General features: G+C 53.5%; 1 protein-coding gene across 3 annotated transcripts in view; it reads left to right on the forward strand.

Moving 5' to 3' along the window:
- The window catches only part of TMCO4 (transmembrane and coiled-coil domains 4), a 91,426-nt gene that overhangs the window by 71,569 nt on the left and 2,942 nt on the right, over positions 1-16,915 (forward strand). For all 3 annotated transcript variants that reach the window (XM_077899368.1, XM_077899367.1, XM_077899369.1), the window contains 2 exons: positions 7,582-7,699; positions 13,187-13,304. In XM_077899368.1, the coding sequence (XP_077755494.1) occupies positions 7,582-7,699; positions 13,187-13,304 (236 nt within the window). The remainder of the gene's footprint in view (positions 1-7,581; positions 7,700-13,186; positions 13,305-16,915) is intronic.

The raw sequence follows: 16,915 nt of genomic DNA on the forward strand, positions 1-16,915 counted from the left end.
GGGGGATGAAGCCTTACTCTTTTCCTAGAGGATTCATCCCAGATCCTTACAGTATATCCAGACAGGCTCCCTGAGGCGATTCTTTCCAGTGTGAACCTCATTCCTGGGCAGGCAGGGGACAGTCAGAGCTTCCCTTTCTCCAGCTCCCTTCTTGCCCGGCCACCTGCTCCCTCCCTTTCTGGCTGCTTCTGTCTGTGTGTTTAGCGCATGCATGTGCATGTCTTTGGAGTGGATTTTGTTTGTATTAGATGCAGTTCATATCATTTCCTTCAAGGTTTGTTTTCTGGACCCGCAGTCAGGAGATAATTTCCTCCCCCGTTTCCCACCTTATCGCTCCCGACACACATGCCCACCCCACCCGCCCCCGCGCCAGGAGAGAGAAAATGCTTCTTTTTTTGCTTCTCAAGTTTGAGATCCTTTGGTCTTTGCAGGCCAGGAGAATCTCATTACTGGCAACGTGATAGGCATGTGGGAGTGTGTGATGTCGCCTTTCCAGCCGTTTGATGAGATTTCTGCGAACTCCTAGAGGGAGTTGTTTGGAAATACCTGAAAAGCTCTGCACAGGCCTGCCTCACTTTAAGAAAGCCTACTGTATGGAAAAGACAAAATGACAAAGGCCAAGCCAGGAGGGGTCGTCCCCAGTGATACAGGGTCCCCTCGCTGTACAAAAAGATTCTCCAGGGGGCTCTTTGGAAGAACCGACCCTCCTGGGTATGTTGTAAGACTGTTTAGTTTCACAAAACTTAATCTGTATAGTTTTCAAGACCAACACAATAGTGTAAACAAATTTGCTGTCATAAAGACGCTGTCTATTCTCAGTTCTCTTTTTTCTTTCTTTTTTTTTTTTTTTTTAAGAGATGGAAAGAGGAGAAGGAGTGGCAGAGGGAAAGAGAGAGTCTCAAGCAGACTCCCCAGTGAGCGCAAAGCCCAACCTGGGGTTCAGTCTCACACCCCTGAGATCACAACTTGAGCTGAAACCAAGGGTCGGACATTTAACCAACTGAGCCACCCAGGCACCCCCAGTTCTTGGTTTTGGGGGGGTTTTTTGAAAAGCTAAGACAATCTTCAGAGTGTCAGGGCATGAAAGTGTCTTGTCAGGAGTGTAGTGTGAACTGCCAGAACCGTGTGAAGACAAGATCTAAATTCCGCTTGAGGGATCCCTGGGTGGCGCAGCGGTTTGGCGCCTGCCTTTGGCCCAGGGCGCAATCCTGGAGACCCAGGATCGAATCCCACATCGGGCTCCCGGTGCATGGAGCCTGCTTCTCCCTCTGCCTGTGTCTCTGCCTCTCTCTCTCTCTGTGTGTGACTATCATAAATTAATTAATTAATTAATTAATTAATTAATTAAATTCTGCTTGATAAAAAGTGAGGCTGGGTAATGCGACAATGGGAACATACTGAAGGCTACTGAACTGTACACTTAAAGATGGTTAGATGGTAAATTTTATGTTCTGTGCATTTTATCACAATTAAAGATTATGCTTTAATGAGGAAGTGGCTCTGCTCTCCCTGCCACCCTCTGCCGGGCATCGCCTCTGCCCCCCTCTGCTGAGCCACCGCCGCACCTGCGCCCAGTGGCCGGCTAGAAACAGGCATGCCTCTCTAAGTGGTCGGGCCGTCTGCAAAAACTTGCTTCGTGCACTCCATTTCCACCTGGTTCCAAACCGATCATGTGGGAACATAGATACCACGGACCAAGCCCTGTGCCAGACGCTGCCCTGAACATACGGCCTCTCTCTCCCGCCCTGGAGAATCAATATTATTATATTTTCTCCATCTGACAGCTGAGATAAGGCAGCTGAGAATCCACATTATTTTTTTTAAGATTTTATTTATTCATGAGAGACAGAGAGAGAGGCAGGGACAAGTAAAGTAATTCTCACCGACCTCCTCAGCTAACGGCAGAGGGAGAAGCAGGCTCCCCACGGGGAGCCCAATAGGGACTCGATCCCAGGACCCTGGGATCATAACCCAAGCCGAAGGCAGATGCTCAACCACTGAGCCACCCAGGTGCCCCGAGAATCCACATTATTGAATGACTGACCTCATTTCAGACCACAGCGATGTTGGGATTCGAACACAGGTTTCTCTCATGCCACAGGCCAGGCTGCTTTCCCTGGACCGGTGAGTCCTAGCCTTCCTGAGCATGTGGGTCCTTTCTAATGGCAGATGTCTTCACAGACCTGCCCCCGGTGGCAGTCCTATTGTCAGGGTCTCCTGGTTGAGATATGAAATGACCAAAAGCGGCCTTACCAAGCATCCTGTGAGTCACCGCAGCATCTGCACAGTCTTGAAATCATGACACCTGATGTGTGAGTCATGGGAGACATTGGCTTGGCCAACAGCAGTTGGTGCTTGTGCAGTTTCTTAGGCCCTTGGAGTCGCTCTGGATCTCTGGCCCCAGAGATCGGGCACCCCTGGGCTGTACCATGAATCAGCTGAAGGGGCTGGCGACCTGGAGACTTCGTATGTAGGCCAGACGCAAGGGCGTCTATAAATACAGCTGACATCAGGGTCTTGGGAAGGTTACCGTGAGCCTTTGGATCGCATCCTCTGAGGCCAGGGGAGGAGACAAGGGCAGTGGTAGCTTCAGACCACTGAAGCTACTTGAAGACTACTTGCTTTCTGCCCGTTTCAGACTGCAGTCGTGAGAAGTGTGGCAAGCAAGATATACACTGATTTATCTAAATTCCGCTCCCCCAGAACAGAGCTCTAGAACTGAGCAACTGTAGGGGCTGAGAACAGCAGTTAAAGATGCGTCCGTTTATTTTCAGCTGGGTTAGCATCTTCATTTGCTTTTATCCAGCCTTCGGAGATCCCCAGCTGTAGCTGCTGGGAAGAAGTTGTGCCAAGAGCAAAAAAAAAGAAAAGAAAAAGAAGTAGCCTCTTTGCATGTATTCTCAACGTGAAAGGTTCACACTGCTCAGTTGCGTTGCTTGCTTTCATTCATTCCACAAATAGCTATCGCACTCAGCAGCTGTGCCAGGCACTGTTCCAGGCACTGGGGATTCACTAGAGGGGAAAAAAAAGACCAATCTCAGCCCTTGGGGAGCCTGCATACTAGTAGGAGACAGGCTATAAATGAGGCTTTTAAAAATAAAACAGGTAGAAAGTCAGGTAGTCTTAAGGGAATGGAGAAAAATCAAAGAAGGAAGGTGAGGCACATGGGGGAGGGTGCATTCGTCTACCCTGGGAGGGTGGCAGTTAAGCAAAGAGGTGAGGGGGAGGGTATTAGAGGGAAGAACATTCAAGAAGAGGGAACAGCCCGGCCGTTGTGGCTGGAGCAGAGTGGGCAAGGTGGAAGCATCCAGAAGGTCACTTGGGCCCTTGACGGCTGTCACAGTGACTTTGACCCCAGGGAACATGGGATCCACAGGAGAGTTTTGAGCAGAGGAGTGAAATGATCTGACTTTCCTACAGCATTATTTACAGACCCCAAAATCCCCCATTCTGTGTGTACGATTCAGTAACTTTTATTCAACATACAGAGTTGTGCAGCCGTCACCGCGACCCAATTTTAGAACATTTCCATCACCCCCCGAAAGACGCCTCATGCCTACAGCTTGCATTTTAAAGGGATCACTCTGGCTCCTGTGTTAAGAATCAAAATAAGAGGTAGAAGCAAAGAAAGTATGGGAAAGAAACGTTTTTCACCACACATGTGAGCAACAGAAAGGACTAGATGTGCAGAGGTAAAGACATAACTAGCCAGGCTTTTCTTTCCGAACTCCTGGAGTCTCAGAGCCTCCTTTGCACCAGTTATAACAGTGGTAACAAGGCAGGATATTAAAAATATACAGATAATTGTTTTTATTTTTTATAGTTTTTTAAACACTTTATTTTTTTAATTTTACTTAAATTCCATTTGCCAACATATAGTAACACCCAGTGCTCATCTCGTCATGTGCCCTCCTTAATGCCCGCCACCCAGTTTTACCCCATCCCCTCACCTGCCTCCCTTTCTGCAACCCTTTGTTTCCCAGAGACAGGAGTCTCTCATGGTTTGTCTTCACAGAGTTGTGTTTAAAAGTGAGAAATCTGGGGCGCCTGGGGGGCCCAGTCATCTGAGCATCTGACTCTTTACAGCTTAGGTCATGATCTCGGGGTCATTGATCGAGCCCTGCATTGGGCTCAGTGTGGAGTCTGTTTGGGATTTCCCCTCCCCCCTGCTTATGTTCCCTTGCACATGTGCCTGCTCTCTCTCTCTCTCTCTCTTTCTAAAATAAATAAATATCTTTTTTTAAGTGAGAAATCCAAGCCTCAAAAGCCTCCAAGTCTCCTGACTTGAAGATAAATGAATGCATGTTGTATCCCTCCCTCCCTTTACATTAAAAATCTATTTGTAAAGCTGTAGAATTATCTTCACACCTTAAAAATTCACAGGAACAGGGGCACCTGAGTGGCTCAGTCCGTTAAGCATCTGAGTCTTGATTGTGGCTCAGGTCATGATCTTAGGGTCGTGAGATCGAGCCCCACATTGGGCTCTGCTTGACATTCTCTTGCTCTCCCTCTGCCTCTCCCCTGCCCCCAAGAGTGCACGTGTTCTCTCTCTCTTAAAAAAAAAAAAAATTCAGAAGAAGAAAATTTGATGGTAGCAATAGGAGTAAATCCAAACGTGTTTCGGCAAACATTCGTTGTCCCTGCAGCAAGAAGGCAGTGAGGACACTAAGCTTGACACTAAGCTGGACCTGAGTGAGAATTTTCTTTTTTTCCTGAAAGAATGAAATGTTCTGGTATTATAAGGTTTGGGACCGGATGGTGAAATTAGACATTTTTTCCTTCCCAGCATCTACTACAGCAGCCAGTGTTCCTCTTTTTCCTGACCCCAGATTTCCGTGCTGGACCATCCCATTCCCTGGAACAGGCAGGTGGTGATGACCTGCCATAGAGGACTTTACCTTGGATGGGTCTAAAGTAATTCTCACCGACCTCCTGAGCTAACGCCGGTGCGTTACTGAGAGCCTGCCGCAGGGCTTGTCACCAGGTTTGCAACCTCACAGAGAGCAAACCCTCTTTGGGGCATGCATCTGAGTGTGGCCAACAGCCTGATGACAAAGGGCCAGCCAGGCATCATTGATGGGTAAATACAATTCCAGCTCACTGCCCACCGTGACTTGCTTTGGCTCCGGCCTGGACTGTTTTGTGAGGTTCGACTACTGGTCTCAGTTCAAGGTCACAGGCAACTACCTTTTCTGGTTTTTCCTATGAGCTTTCTAGTAGCCGCTTCCAGGATCCTGGCAGTGGCTCAGGGCCACCCACCAGGGATGCTGCTTTACCACGGCTGGCCACAAAGCTGCTGAGCTCAGCCAGTGGCCCTCCGTGGCACTCTGGGAGCAGTGATGACCCACATGTGATCACGGTGCTTCGTGTTGTTAGTGCAAACAGCAGAGAGCATGGCCCCGGGGACCCAGCTGCTGCCCGTGCAGTCTGGGCTTTGGTCTGTTTTATTCTCACTTCCTGTGTGGCCTTGAACATGTCCCATCCCCTCTGAGACCCAGTTTCCTTGGCTACAAAGAGAAGGGGGGAGGATAAAATCCCATTCTCTTCAGCTTTGCCAGCCACATAAGCACCTGAAATAGCCCATCCACCGAGGGGCCACTGAGTCATCCTTTCTATTCAGCACACACACTGCCAGCTTCCCGAAGTTTTAAATCCCCTTCTGTCGGGTTATCATCCTCCTGGAAGCAAAAGGAGCGAAATCAGAATTCTGTGCCATGGCATCTTTCAACATCAGAGACACAGGAGCTCTTAGAACACGTGATACTCCAGAGGTTCCCAAACACCTGTTAGCCTGGAACCCTTTCCTCAGACATGGAATCCCAAACAGAGTAGTTGGAAGTGCTCTGGTTAGAAACTGGAGCCCAGAGAGAGGAAGCCACCAGGCCTGTGTCACTCAGCGAGCAGGGACACCCCTCTTGGACACATTCCCCAGGAATGACACTGAGCATAGGGCTTCCCGGCACCTGCAGAAACTCAGAATCCTAAGACAGAACCACCTTTGGGGAGGCGGAGGCGCGGGACAGGGGGAGGGCACACTCACTTCACCTGTGCATCACCTGTGCTGGGGTTTTCCCACACTGTGACCCTCAGGGCCAGAGGCATCTGGATGGCTTCATGGTTGAGCATCTGCCTTCGGCCCATGTCATGACCCCAGGGTCCTGGGATCGAGTCCCACTTGGGGCTCCCCACAGGGAACCTGCTTCTCCCTCTGCCTGTGTCTCTGCCTCTCTCTGTGTGTCTCTCCTGAATAAATAAGTAAAATCTCTTTCAAAAAATAAAAATAATAAATAAAGACCCTCAAGGCCAGGGTCATTACCCACCAGGAGGCAAGTGACCCAGCCAAGTCCCATACTCAGACGTTATTTGAAGCTAGGGCCTTGCAACTGCAAAGTACCTATACTGGCTTCCCTGAGAGATGCCACCTTACTTACTCTTCGTTCGTTCGTTCAGATCTTTCCTGAGCACCAGGCACCTGCCAGGCACTGTTCTAGACGCTGCCGCACAGCTGTGACTGAGGCAGCCGAGCACCTGCCCTCACTGAACCTAGACAACATGAGCAAACAGTACGCGACAGGAAGAAAACCACAGCAGGGGAAAAGACAGGGAGTGACAGAGTCGGGGGGACGGGACAGGGGGACCGGACGGGGGTGCATGTGCAGCTCTCATTGGCCGGGAGCCGTGCTTCTCAATGTCCACTCTCACACCCGTCTGTGAACTGCTGGGTCCTAGTCCGCCACGAGGGAGAACTGCTGCTTCCCTCTCTCTGTATTTAGAGGACAGACGGGGGTGCCTGTAAGCATCTGCCTTCAGCTCAGGTCATGATCTCGGTCCTGGGATCGAGCCCCGCATCAGGCTCCCTGCTCAGCGAGGAGCCTGCTCCTCCCTCTCCCTCGGCCTCCCAGTCCCCCTGCTTGTGCTCGCTCTCACGCTCTCTCTCTGTCAAATAAATAAAATCTTTAATAAATGAAAGGACAAACAGTCCACGGGCCAGCCCTGGTCGGTTGGATCCCACTTTGAATAACCCCGCCCGAAATGTTCCTGAACCAACTGGTCAGTGCAGCTGATGAATGTACCCCCTGTCCTGGGACCCAGTCGGCCCCACCTTCCCTTCCCTCCCGCCGTCCCGCCACGCTGCGCGGGCCCCGGGGAACTGCTGCCAAGGCAGGCTGTGGCGTCTCCGTCCTGGCAAGCACGATGACCCGGGGCCCACCGGTCCCTCCTGAAGGAAGATGTCCCCTCCGGGTCCATAGCTGGTTGGGCGCTTCACGGATAGTGAGACTAGATCTGGGTCCCAGCTCAGGCCGTGTCACTTCCTAGCCGCGTGACCTCGACAATGTCTGTGGTTCTTCTTAACCCTAAAATGGGGAGAATGGTGCTTTGCAGGAAGAGAGCAGTCCCAGGGCCTGGGCCTCCGTGGGTGGAAGCCCCCGTGACTACCTGTGCACAGACACGTGTGAGCATATGTGTGGGGTGAGCACGTGTGCTTGCACATATGTGTGTGACACCCATCTCTTGGAGAGTCCCCTCCAGGACGCACTGCGGCCAGGGACACTGACGGCCTCTCCTGGGTTCTCTCCCTAGATTGCCAAGGGATCATCGAGGACGTCGTCCTGCTGGGTGCGCCCGTGGAAGGAGAAGCCAAGCACTGGGAGCCCTTCCGGAAGGTGGTGTCGGGGAGAATCATTAACGGCTACTGCAGGTCCGTCCAGATCTTGCACCGGAGGTGATGGTACTAACTGAGCACTTAGCGTGCCCGGGCCCAGTGCTGGGGACACAGGTGTTCGAGGCCTGGCCCCTGTCCTGGAGGATCCCGGGACCAGTGGGGCTCTGGCCTGCTAGGAACAAGGCGTTCTGACCTGGGAAGCCTCCATCCCCATAGGATGAGGGTAAAGTGTCTCCCTGTGTCAGGCCTGAGTCCAGCTAGCAGGGTGACAGGAGAGGCCACGGGGGTCACCATCATCTGGGGGTGGAGGATGTGGGTGAGTGGGTCAGACTGGAAAACAAAGATGGGGCCCCAGCATGAGGTCTGTGGATGCCTCGTGGGAAGGGGTGGGCGGGCGTGTGGGCCGAGCTCTCAGAGCACCTGAGGCAAGGCAGGGTGACAGAACAGGCAGTTAAGGTTGGAGGAGCCGGGACCCACACCTTGGAGGAGCAGGGACCCAAGCCGCGCAACAACCCTTGGCAGGACCTGGGGGAGCCTGAGGGCCAGCAGCAGCGAGGCTGGAAGGGAGGTGCCCCTTGTGTGGCCTTGCAGAAGAATGCCTCGGGAACTCTGGTCAAGGCCATGCCCCAGACTTTGGGGAAGAAAAGATGAAGCCCACCACTGAGCCTGAGAAGGTGCTCGGGCCCATCAGCCTCCGAATGAGGCAGAGGATGGGGTAACAGTGTTTAAGAGCAGTGATTTAGAATTGCACAGACCTAGGACTTCATGCTGGCCTCAGTTTCTCCATGTGTACGGGGGGGACAGCGAAATGATAGTAGTAACTCCCCCCAGGCTGTGATGATAGTTAAGTGATCCACAGAGTTGCACATGGTGCACACATGCTCTGTGAGTGACGGGATGTTACTGTGGATCCTCAGCACCGTCGGCCTTGGGATAGTCCTTCAGCACACTCGTGAGCACCAGCCTCGTGCCAGGTGCACTAGGGAAGGAGCCCCAGCCCCATGGAACCCAGTGCCTGGTGGGGAAGCTGGTCGGGAAAACAGGCAGCTCCAGTCAGGCATCTGGAAGCTCGAGTGCGACACCAGAATCCAGAAGCTCTGAAATCAAAGGCTTTTCCCCAGGTTTGGTGCGTCCTGAGCTGCCGAGAGACGTTTCTAGGCTTTACTCCTCCCACTGGGCTTTGGGCTGGATGACTTTGGGGCCCCACCCCAAACCTTGCAGGTGGATTATGTGATGTGCGGGCTACAAGCTGGATCACCTCCCTAAAATCCAAGGCATTATTCTGAATTCTGAAACACAGTCAGCCTCCGAGATTTTAGATAAGGGATCTGCATTTTGTGGATCAAAGCGCAGGCTGTTGACAAGAAGGTGACATTCTGGGCTCAGATCCGAGGACAGGTCTGGAGTTTAGGAAACAGGAAGGTTGGCTGACTAGTTGTAGACTCTGTGAACACAACTTAAAATACAACAATTTAGAAAACGAGGAGGTAGGACTCGGGGGAGGCAGCTGATCCACTGGGTCACGAACGTGACGTTTCCACCAACCGGCAGGAAACGTGGCACTAGAGCTCAGAGAAGGCAGAGCTGGAGTGAGGGCCCGTGGGGTCACCAGCTTCCGCTGAAGCCAGGGGTCAGGGGCGATCGTTGGAAAGGCAAAGAGTAGAGAAAGAGCAAAGTGCTGGATTCCTGATTCTAAAGAATATGTTTCGGGTTTGTGGGGAGGAAGAGGCTCCCAGCTGAGGTTAGAAGAAAGGCGGGATCATCCAGCATTCTGGGCCCGAGGCTATGGCTGGGCCAGGATACAAAGATGGGTAGGATGGGAGGGACTCACATCTAGTGGAAAGGACACGTGGAGGGGCGCCTGGGTGGCTCAGAGCATGATCCCAGGGTCCTTGGATTGAGTCCCCCATCAGGCTCCCCGCATGGAGCCTGCTTCTCTCTCTGCCTGTGTCTCTGCCTCTGTGTGTCTCTCATGAATAAATAAATAAAATCCTTAAAAAAAAAGAAAAGAAAAGAAAAGGACACATTGAAATCGACAATTATCAAAAAGTCAAAACTAAAAATGCAACCATGCCGCAATGTGAGGGGGACGGATATCCTGAGTATTAAACTCTTACCGCCTGCCAGACCCTGTCTTTGGGGTCATGATCTCCTTTAATCCTCCCCCAAACCCTGTGATGTTAGTACTTTAATCCCCTTTTACAAATGAGAAAACTGAGACCAGTCTACCTTAATTTTGACCTAAGCCCGATCATCCTAGTTTTTTAGGACCCAAAACTAAATGGAAAAAATTGGGAAAGTCTTTATCATTTTGATGATTTCGCCCAGAGCAACAGCTGTGTAGTTCAGAGCTAACGATAAAGATGATTCTCCGCCACAGGCAGAGACTGTTAGCCAGGACACAGGAGTTCTGACCATCAGCTTGGCTCGATCACTTATACTCTAAGCTGAGTTCTTAGAATTAGGATATGGTAGGAAGAACAAAGAAGCAAAAGGCAGAGACATAATATATAAAGAGCTCATGCAAATCAATAAAGCTAATAAGAAAGTGTTCCAAGGATATCTACACATAAACTCACAGAATAAATATAGTCAATAAATTTTTTTAATTTAAAATTAAAAAAATTATAAATATTAAATAAGTTTTAATTATTAAATAAAAATTATTAAATAAATTTAAAATTATTGATTTTTAATAATTAACTTTTAAATTTAAAAATTATTTGAGAGAGAGAGAGAGCGTGCATTGGGGGATGGGAAGACAGAAGGAGAAGAAGAGAAGCTCAAGCAGACTGCCCCCTGAGCACAGAAGCTGATGCAGGCTCGATCTCACAACCCTGAGTTCATGACCTGAGCCAAAATCAAGAGTCAGACACCTAACCGGATGAGCCACCCAGGCGCCCCACAGTCAACAAATATTTTAAAAGATGCCCAACCTCATCATGAATGCAATGAATGCAGATTAAAATCAGTAAGATACGACTTATCACCCATCAGATTATCAAAGATCTGACACATGAATAACATCAGGCGTTGGTAAAGATGTGGAGAAACAGCACCGCCATATGCTGTTGGCGACAGTTGAACTTAGTAAATACTCTTTGGAGAACAAGTGGCCATATCCACCAAAATTTTTAATGTCCCGGTTTTCTGGTCCCACACATTCTAACTTCTGTGATCCTGCTGTACTAGGTACACACACGCACAGAAATGGATGTACAGAGAATCGTGGCAGCTTCATTTATAACTAAATATTTAAAACAATTTAAATGACCACAAATGGAAGAATAGGTACAGAGGGAAAAAAAGGGAAAAGGCAAGTGCAGCGGTACAGACTAGGATTCCATGTATGAGGGGGAAAAACTTCTGTGTGTACATCTGAGTATCTAGGTGTCTGTAAATGCGCAGGAAGGTCCCGAAGGACTATAGGAAACTGGTAACAACGGCCACCCCTAAAGATTGGAGGTAAAAAGAGATTTTAATTTGATTTTTTAAAATAAGGATTTTTTTTAAGATTTTATGTATTTTTTCATGAGAAACAGAGAGACAGAGAGGTAGAGACACAGGCAGAGGGAGAAGCAGGCTCCATGCAGGGAGCCCGACATGGGACTCGATCCCAGGTCTCCAGGATCACGCCCTGGGCTGAAGGCGGCACTAAACTGCTGAGCCACCCGGGCTGCCCAAATAAGGATAGTTTTAAAAAACAAGAGAAGAAAAAGAACCGACGAAGCTTTGATGTCAGAAGGACCTCAGCTGGGGCCCCTGGGTGATGCAGTCAGTTAAGCATCCGTCTCTTCATTTCGGCTCAGGTCGTAATCTCAGGGTCCTGAGGTCGAGCCCCAGGTCATGCTCCACGCTCAGTGGGGAGTCCGCCTGAGGAGCTCTCTCTCCCTCTGCCCCTGCCCCTCACTACCATCACCACCCTGACCCCCACTCATGCTCTTACTTTTTATCTAGTAAAAAAAAAAAAAAAAAAAAAAAAAAGGTCCCCAGTTAAAATCTTGGCTCTGCCAGTTATCTGTGGAATAATATTCCCTCCTGCTGCACAGGGCTTCTGGAAAGATTAGAAAAGGGTTGGCACATAGTAGTTGCCCAATAAACTATAGCAGTTATAATAACTGGGCCCATTCACATCGCACATGATTTTTTGGTGCTTTTCATGAACAACAAAGGGAAAGAATTACGATTGCACGGGTGCGATATGAAAGCAGCAAAAACTTATTAAACCCATCTGTTCTGCTGCAAACCTGAGGCTAATAAACTTGGTTTTCAATTATTTTGTGAGATCCCGAGCCATCTCTCTAGAGAGAAAGCAGGAGGAGGAAGAGGAGGGAGACTTGGGGGGTGTGGGGGGACACAGACCAGCAGTCACTGTAGTTTCTTGCTTAAACTAAGCACCAACCAGGATTTCATGTAATTGGCCTGCAGAGGTGTTCTACTTGCTTGGAACCTCCTTAAACGTGGGGAGTGGAGGGTCCGTGTGCGGGGAGCTTCAGGCCAAAACTACCGAAAAGTAAGCATATTTAAGTGTATATAATATATACTAATAAAGCTCTCTGCAAATCCGTTCACTTACTTGAGCTTCCATGAACCTTCTGGAAGCCAGCCAGGGCGAGCGGTACTTACTGCTCCCTGTGGTACCATAAGGAAACTGAAGCTCAGAGAGGCTCAGGGGCCTGGCCAAGGTCACACAGCACAGCCAGGATGTGAGCTGAGGCAGGCCTGCATCACTCCACAGTGGGCCTCCTGGGGCACTCCTGTGGCCTCTGCTCCAAATACCCCGTGAGGAGGGGATGACAGTAAAAGGACCAGGGGGGACCCCTGCTTGCACGTGGCCTCCAGGCCTGTGAGTAGACGAGGCAGCCGTCCCACTGGCCATGTGACAACAAATCCAGAGTTTGGTTGTGGTTGCTGCCTCAACAAAGCTTGGGGGCGGGGGGGGCCAGAAGCCTACCTGGCTGGGCCCCCACCCTGGAGTGCCGCCCCAGCGCAGGACACAGGATATAGGACGAAGGCGCAGTCCTGCCGTCAGTAAGCTCTCTGCCTAGAAAAGGAAAAAGACCCAAGAATGGACACACAGAGGACATGGGACTCATGTCCCCAAAGGAGCACATGTTCCAAGCACATGAGGCTTAAAGGATTAATAATACCAGGTGGAGGGGCTCAGGGGCACTCCCTGGGGGGGTGATGTCCAAGCTGAATTCTGGAAGGACGGATGACAGCCCATTGGACGCTGGAAGACCAGGCCCAGCAAGAGGGCCTGGGGCGGGAGGCAACATTGGACCAGATGCTTCCCGAATATCCACGTGGGTGAGCGCCGTGTCCATGACGCGGTGCCTCACCGTGCGCCCCTGCCCACCTGGGAGGTAAGAGGCGGTGAGGAGACCGAGGCTGGGGGGCCAGGCAGCTGGCCCACGCTCACGCAGCTAGCAACTGCCGGGGCGGGACTTGATCCCGGGCCCGCCGGGGATCCCGGGGCCAGGTGCGGGGCTCCCGAGGCTGACACCCCGTCTCTGCCCGCAGCGGGGACTGGCTGCTGAGCTTCGTGTACCGCACGTCGTCCATGCGGCTCCGCGTCGCCGGCCTACGGCCCGTGCTGCTGCAGGACAGGAGGGTGGAGAACGTGGACCTGTCCTCTGTCGTGAGTATCGCCCACCCTGCCTGGGGCCCTGCATTTGCCAGCGGGGCTGCTTCGGGACCCCAGCCGCCCCCTCCCCGGGCCCTGGGACACTGGCCCATTTCACCCCAGAGGAGGGAGACTGTAAGAATTTGCTTGGGGCAGGTGGGGGGAGGGGGGGTAGGTAACTCCTGTTGACGGGCACGTCTCTGAGCTGGGGCCTTTGTCACCAGGTCCTTTATGCACATTGTCTCTAATCCTCACGCAGCCCCTGGGGCAGTCATGGTTGTGCCCATGTCACAGACTGGGAAACTGAGGCTTGGGAGTAGCCCAGGTGTGCACCCCCAGAGCTCGCGCTCTGCACCCTACAGTAGAGCCCTCCCTCGCTCCCCACCCCCAGTTACTCGTCAGGACAGCCCGGTTCCCCCCCAAGTACCGAGAGCACCCACAGGTCGCAGGTGGATTGGGGCGAGACCGCAACGGAAGCCCCTGCCTGCCAGGCTGTGCCCCTCTGCCATGCAGAGCAGGGACGGTGTTCCCAGAACCCCCACCTTGGAATCATCTGGGGTTTATTTATAATGTAGGACATCCGCCCCCGCAGGGGACACCAGGAAATAATCCCCCCTGACCGCCCCCCCATGGTCCTTGACATCCAAGGCTAAGCTGAGGTCGGGCATGCAGATGGTTCAAAAGAATTCTTGCAAAAAAAAAAAAGAATTCTTGCTGGGGACAGGGTGGGACAAACCGAGCTTGGGGTTCTCGAGCCACCCTTCGGGCTTGAAGGAACCTCATCCACCTGCACGTGCCTGTCACGGGGAGCTGAGAGCTTCGCGTGGGACGGTGTCCGTGTCCAGCTCTGCCCTCCGCCTTTGCCGGCACCACGTCCCATTGTACAGATGGGGACACGAGGCTCAGAGAGGCTGATGGACTTGCCCAGGGCCACACAGCGGGACTCAAACCCAGGCCTGAGGCCAGTGGGCATCGCTCCTGCTCGGTGGCAGGAGGGTGCGGGCGCAAAGCTGCAGCTGCATCACAGGCCCACTGCGGCCAGTGCAGATCCTGGCGACGCAAGGCCCCACGAGAGCCAGAGCGCTGGTTTCCAGTTCCTGCGCTGTTGGCGGCCAGGCTCGAGGGCCAAGCACCTCCCGGGCCCATCCCTGTTTCCCCAGGGTCCGCATAAGGCACCACCCTGCCTGCAAGCAGACACCCAGACCCCGTGGGGGAGGCGCACTCGGGAGGACCCGGGCTCCCCGCTGGGCTTCACAGCAACCCCCACCCGCACCTGGATGGGGGCCGGAGCCAGGCACCTGGTACGTATTGGGCACCTGCACCTCACGGGCTGGAAAACAGACCTGAGAGAATGGGCTCATACGGCCAGAGGCCGTGGATCCGGGCCCTGCCACCAGGCCCAGGGCTGTGCTGTCCAGCTCCCTGGGGGGCAGGGAGTGACCAGACACCAGGACCAGAGCGAGGCCTCCTGCCCCATGTCCAGGGCTTGCTGTCCTATTAAATCAAAAGTGAAAAGGATCAGAAGAAACTTCCTTGTAAATGAAATTCCCTGTAAACACCACAGGGCCCTGGCAAGACCCCCTTTCTGTCCTGGGATGCCCCTGAGTGGGATACGGTGACAAGAGCGCAGCCTTTGGCCCCAGAGAGGCCAGGCTCTGCCGCTGGTGTGCTGGCTGTGTGACCTTGGGCCGATTGCTTAACCTCTCTGTGCCTCAGTTTCTCATCTATGAAATGTGGAGAATTGCCTTCCAGGGGAGGCAGCGCGTGTCGGATGCTTGGCCCACAGTAGGCCTTCATTTAGATGCCAATCCCCTCCCCTCCTGGCCCTGCCACTACCTTTGGTTCTTTTGCCCCTGAGACCGTCTCAGACCGTCCCCCTCCTCAGACCGTCTCTGGAGCGGCTTCCCGGCTCTTAGGGGATCGTAGCTCTGTATCACACGTCAGGAGCACAGCACGAAAAGCAGTGCCTTTCTCTTCTGGGTAAATTGGAGGTAATCAGCATTGCCTTTGTGCTGCCCTCCTGTTTTTCTTGAAAATTCTTGCGGGCGGAGAGGAGAGGCCGCCTGGTGCTCAGAGCAGAGGCCTGCCTGGGCCTCCTCCCTGCGGGCCACAGACGGGAGGGGCGTCTTCCGTGGGGGGAGGCAAGCAGACGAAGGCCAGGCCCCCCACCTGCCTTTCGGCCTCCGCTGTGCAGGCACAGGGGTGCGGCAGGTGGGGCTTTTGCCACCGAAGGGGTGGGCTCGTGAAGTTTCTGGAAGGGGGCAGACGAGAGACCCAGCACAGGGGCCTCCTGACTCCTCACGTCCCAGAGGAAACGCCAGCGGACTTCCAGAACTTCGGACAGGGCGGGGCACGAGCTAATGACAACCAAGCCAGCAGGTGCCAGGCCCCCGGTCCCGGAGCGGCCCCACGCACAGGCGGGGAAGCTGAGGCTGCCTGCGAGTGCTGGAGCCCCAGAACCCAGGCTCGTCGCCAGCGCACTTGTGCGGCCTGAGTGGTCTGTGGGGTCCCGTCAGTGACCTCTAGCTCCGGGTCAAGGGCTCCGGCCCATGGGTCAGCTCCCTGACTGCTCACACCAGCACACATGGAGCAGGTGCCGTGCCGGCCCCACTGTACAGAGGAGGACACTGAGGCCCAGGGGGTAGAGGAACCCGATGGGGCCTGGTAGGCTTGGAAGGAGCCTGGGGCGGGGGAGGCGGGGGACAGCCAGCCCGGTTTGGGCACGTCCCCAGGTGCCTCGCCAGGCAGCAGCGGGCGGTGCTGAGGCCCGTCCGGACAGCGCGTGGCGCGGAGTGACTCGGGAGTGCTCCCTACGCTCCCTCGGCCCAGAGTCCGTCAGAGAACACGGACGAGCAAGCAGATGAAGATGATGGGCGCAGAGAACCTGCCACAGGGGAGCCCGGGGACGGTCCCTAGCCAGCGTGGGAAGGTCAGGGAGGGCTTCTCAGCCCCGGTGACACCCAGGGTGAATGTGGACAGGTGGCGCGTTTCCATGGAGGCAGCCAGGGAGGTGGTCGTGCATCAGCCACACAGACCTTCCCAATACCGAGGAGAGATCCTTCTCCCACCCGCCTCACCTCGGTTCTCCCGTCCCTTCGAGATGGGATTCCCTCCATTGGGACTCTGCCAGCGAGTTGTCCCCCTGGGGCTTTGCAGAGTGGCAGCTGGAGACCAGGGTTGGCTGAGACCCAGGCCAGCGTGGAGCCAAGGAAGGGCTGGAGGAGCTGCATGGTGGGATTTCCACCCAGAATCAGCTACAGCCAGGGGCCACGAACACCTGCCTTCCTTCCTGTCTGCCTCCACCCGGCCCAGCAGCAGCCCAGCACCAGCCCTTCAACAGCTGTTTGTCCCTGTGGGTCTAGGTTTCTGCTGGCTGGAATTGAGACGCGATGGCTAAGAGCTTGAGCAGCTATTTGGGGTCCCCAAATGGATCGGCCCCACTAGGACCCCGCCCTCTGTCCCCCATCACCCCTCCCAAGGACACTAAGGCAAGGGAGCTCCTAGTTACATGGCTCTGGCAATGTGCCAGGTGCGGTACCTCGTGGCTTGTATGTATTATTTCTTCCCTCCCACCCCATGAGCTACGTATCACTAACTCGAATTGGGTGAGGTCCCTCTGAAAGTGT

Source organism: Canis aureus, chromosome 5, assembly GCF_053574225.1.
Source record: "Canis aureus isolate CA01 chromosome 5, VMU_Caureus_v.1.0, whole genome shotgun sequence".
In the NCBI taxonomy this organism is placed as follows: domain Eukaryota; kingdom Metazoa; phylum Chordata; class Mammalia; order Carnivora; family Canidae; genus Canis; species Canis aureus.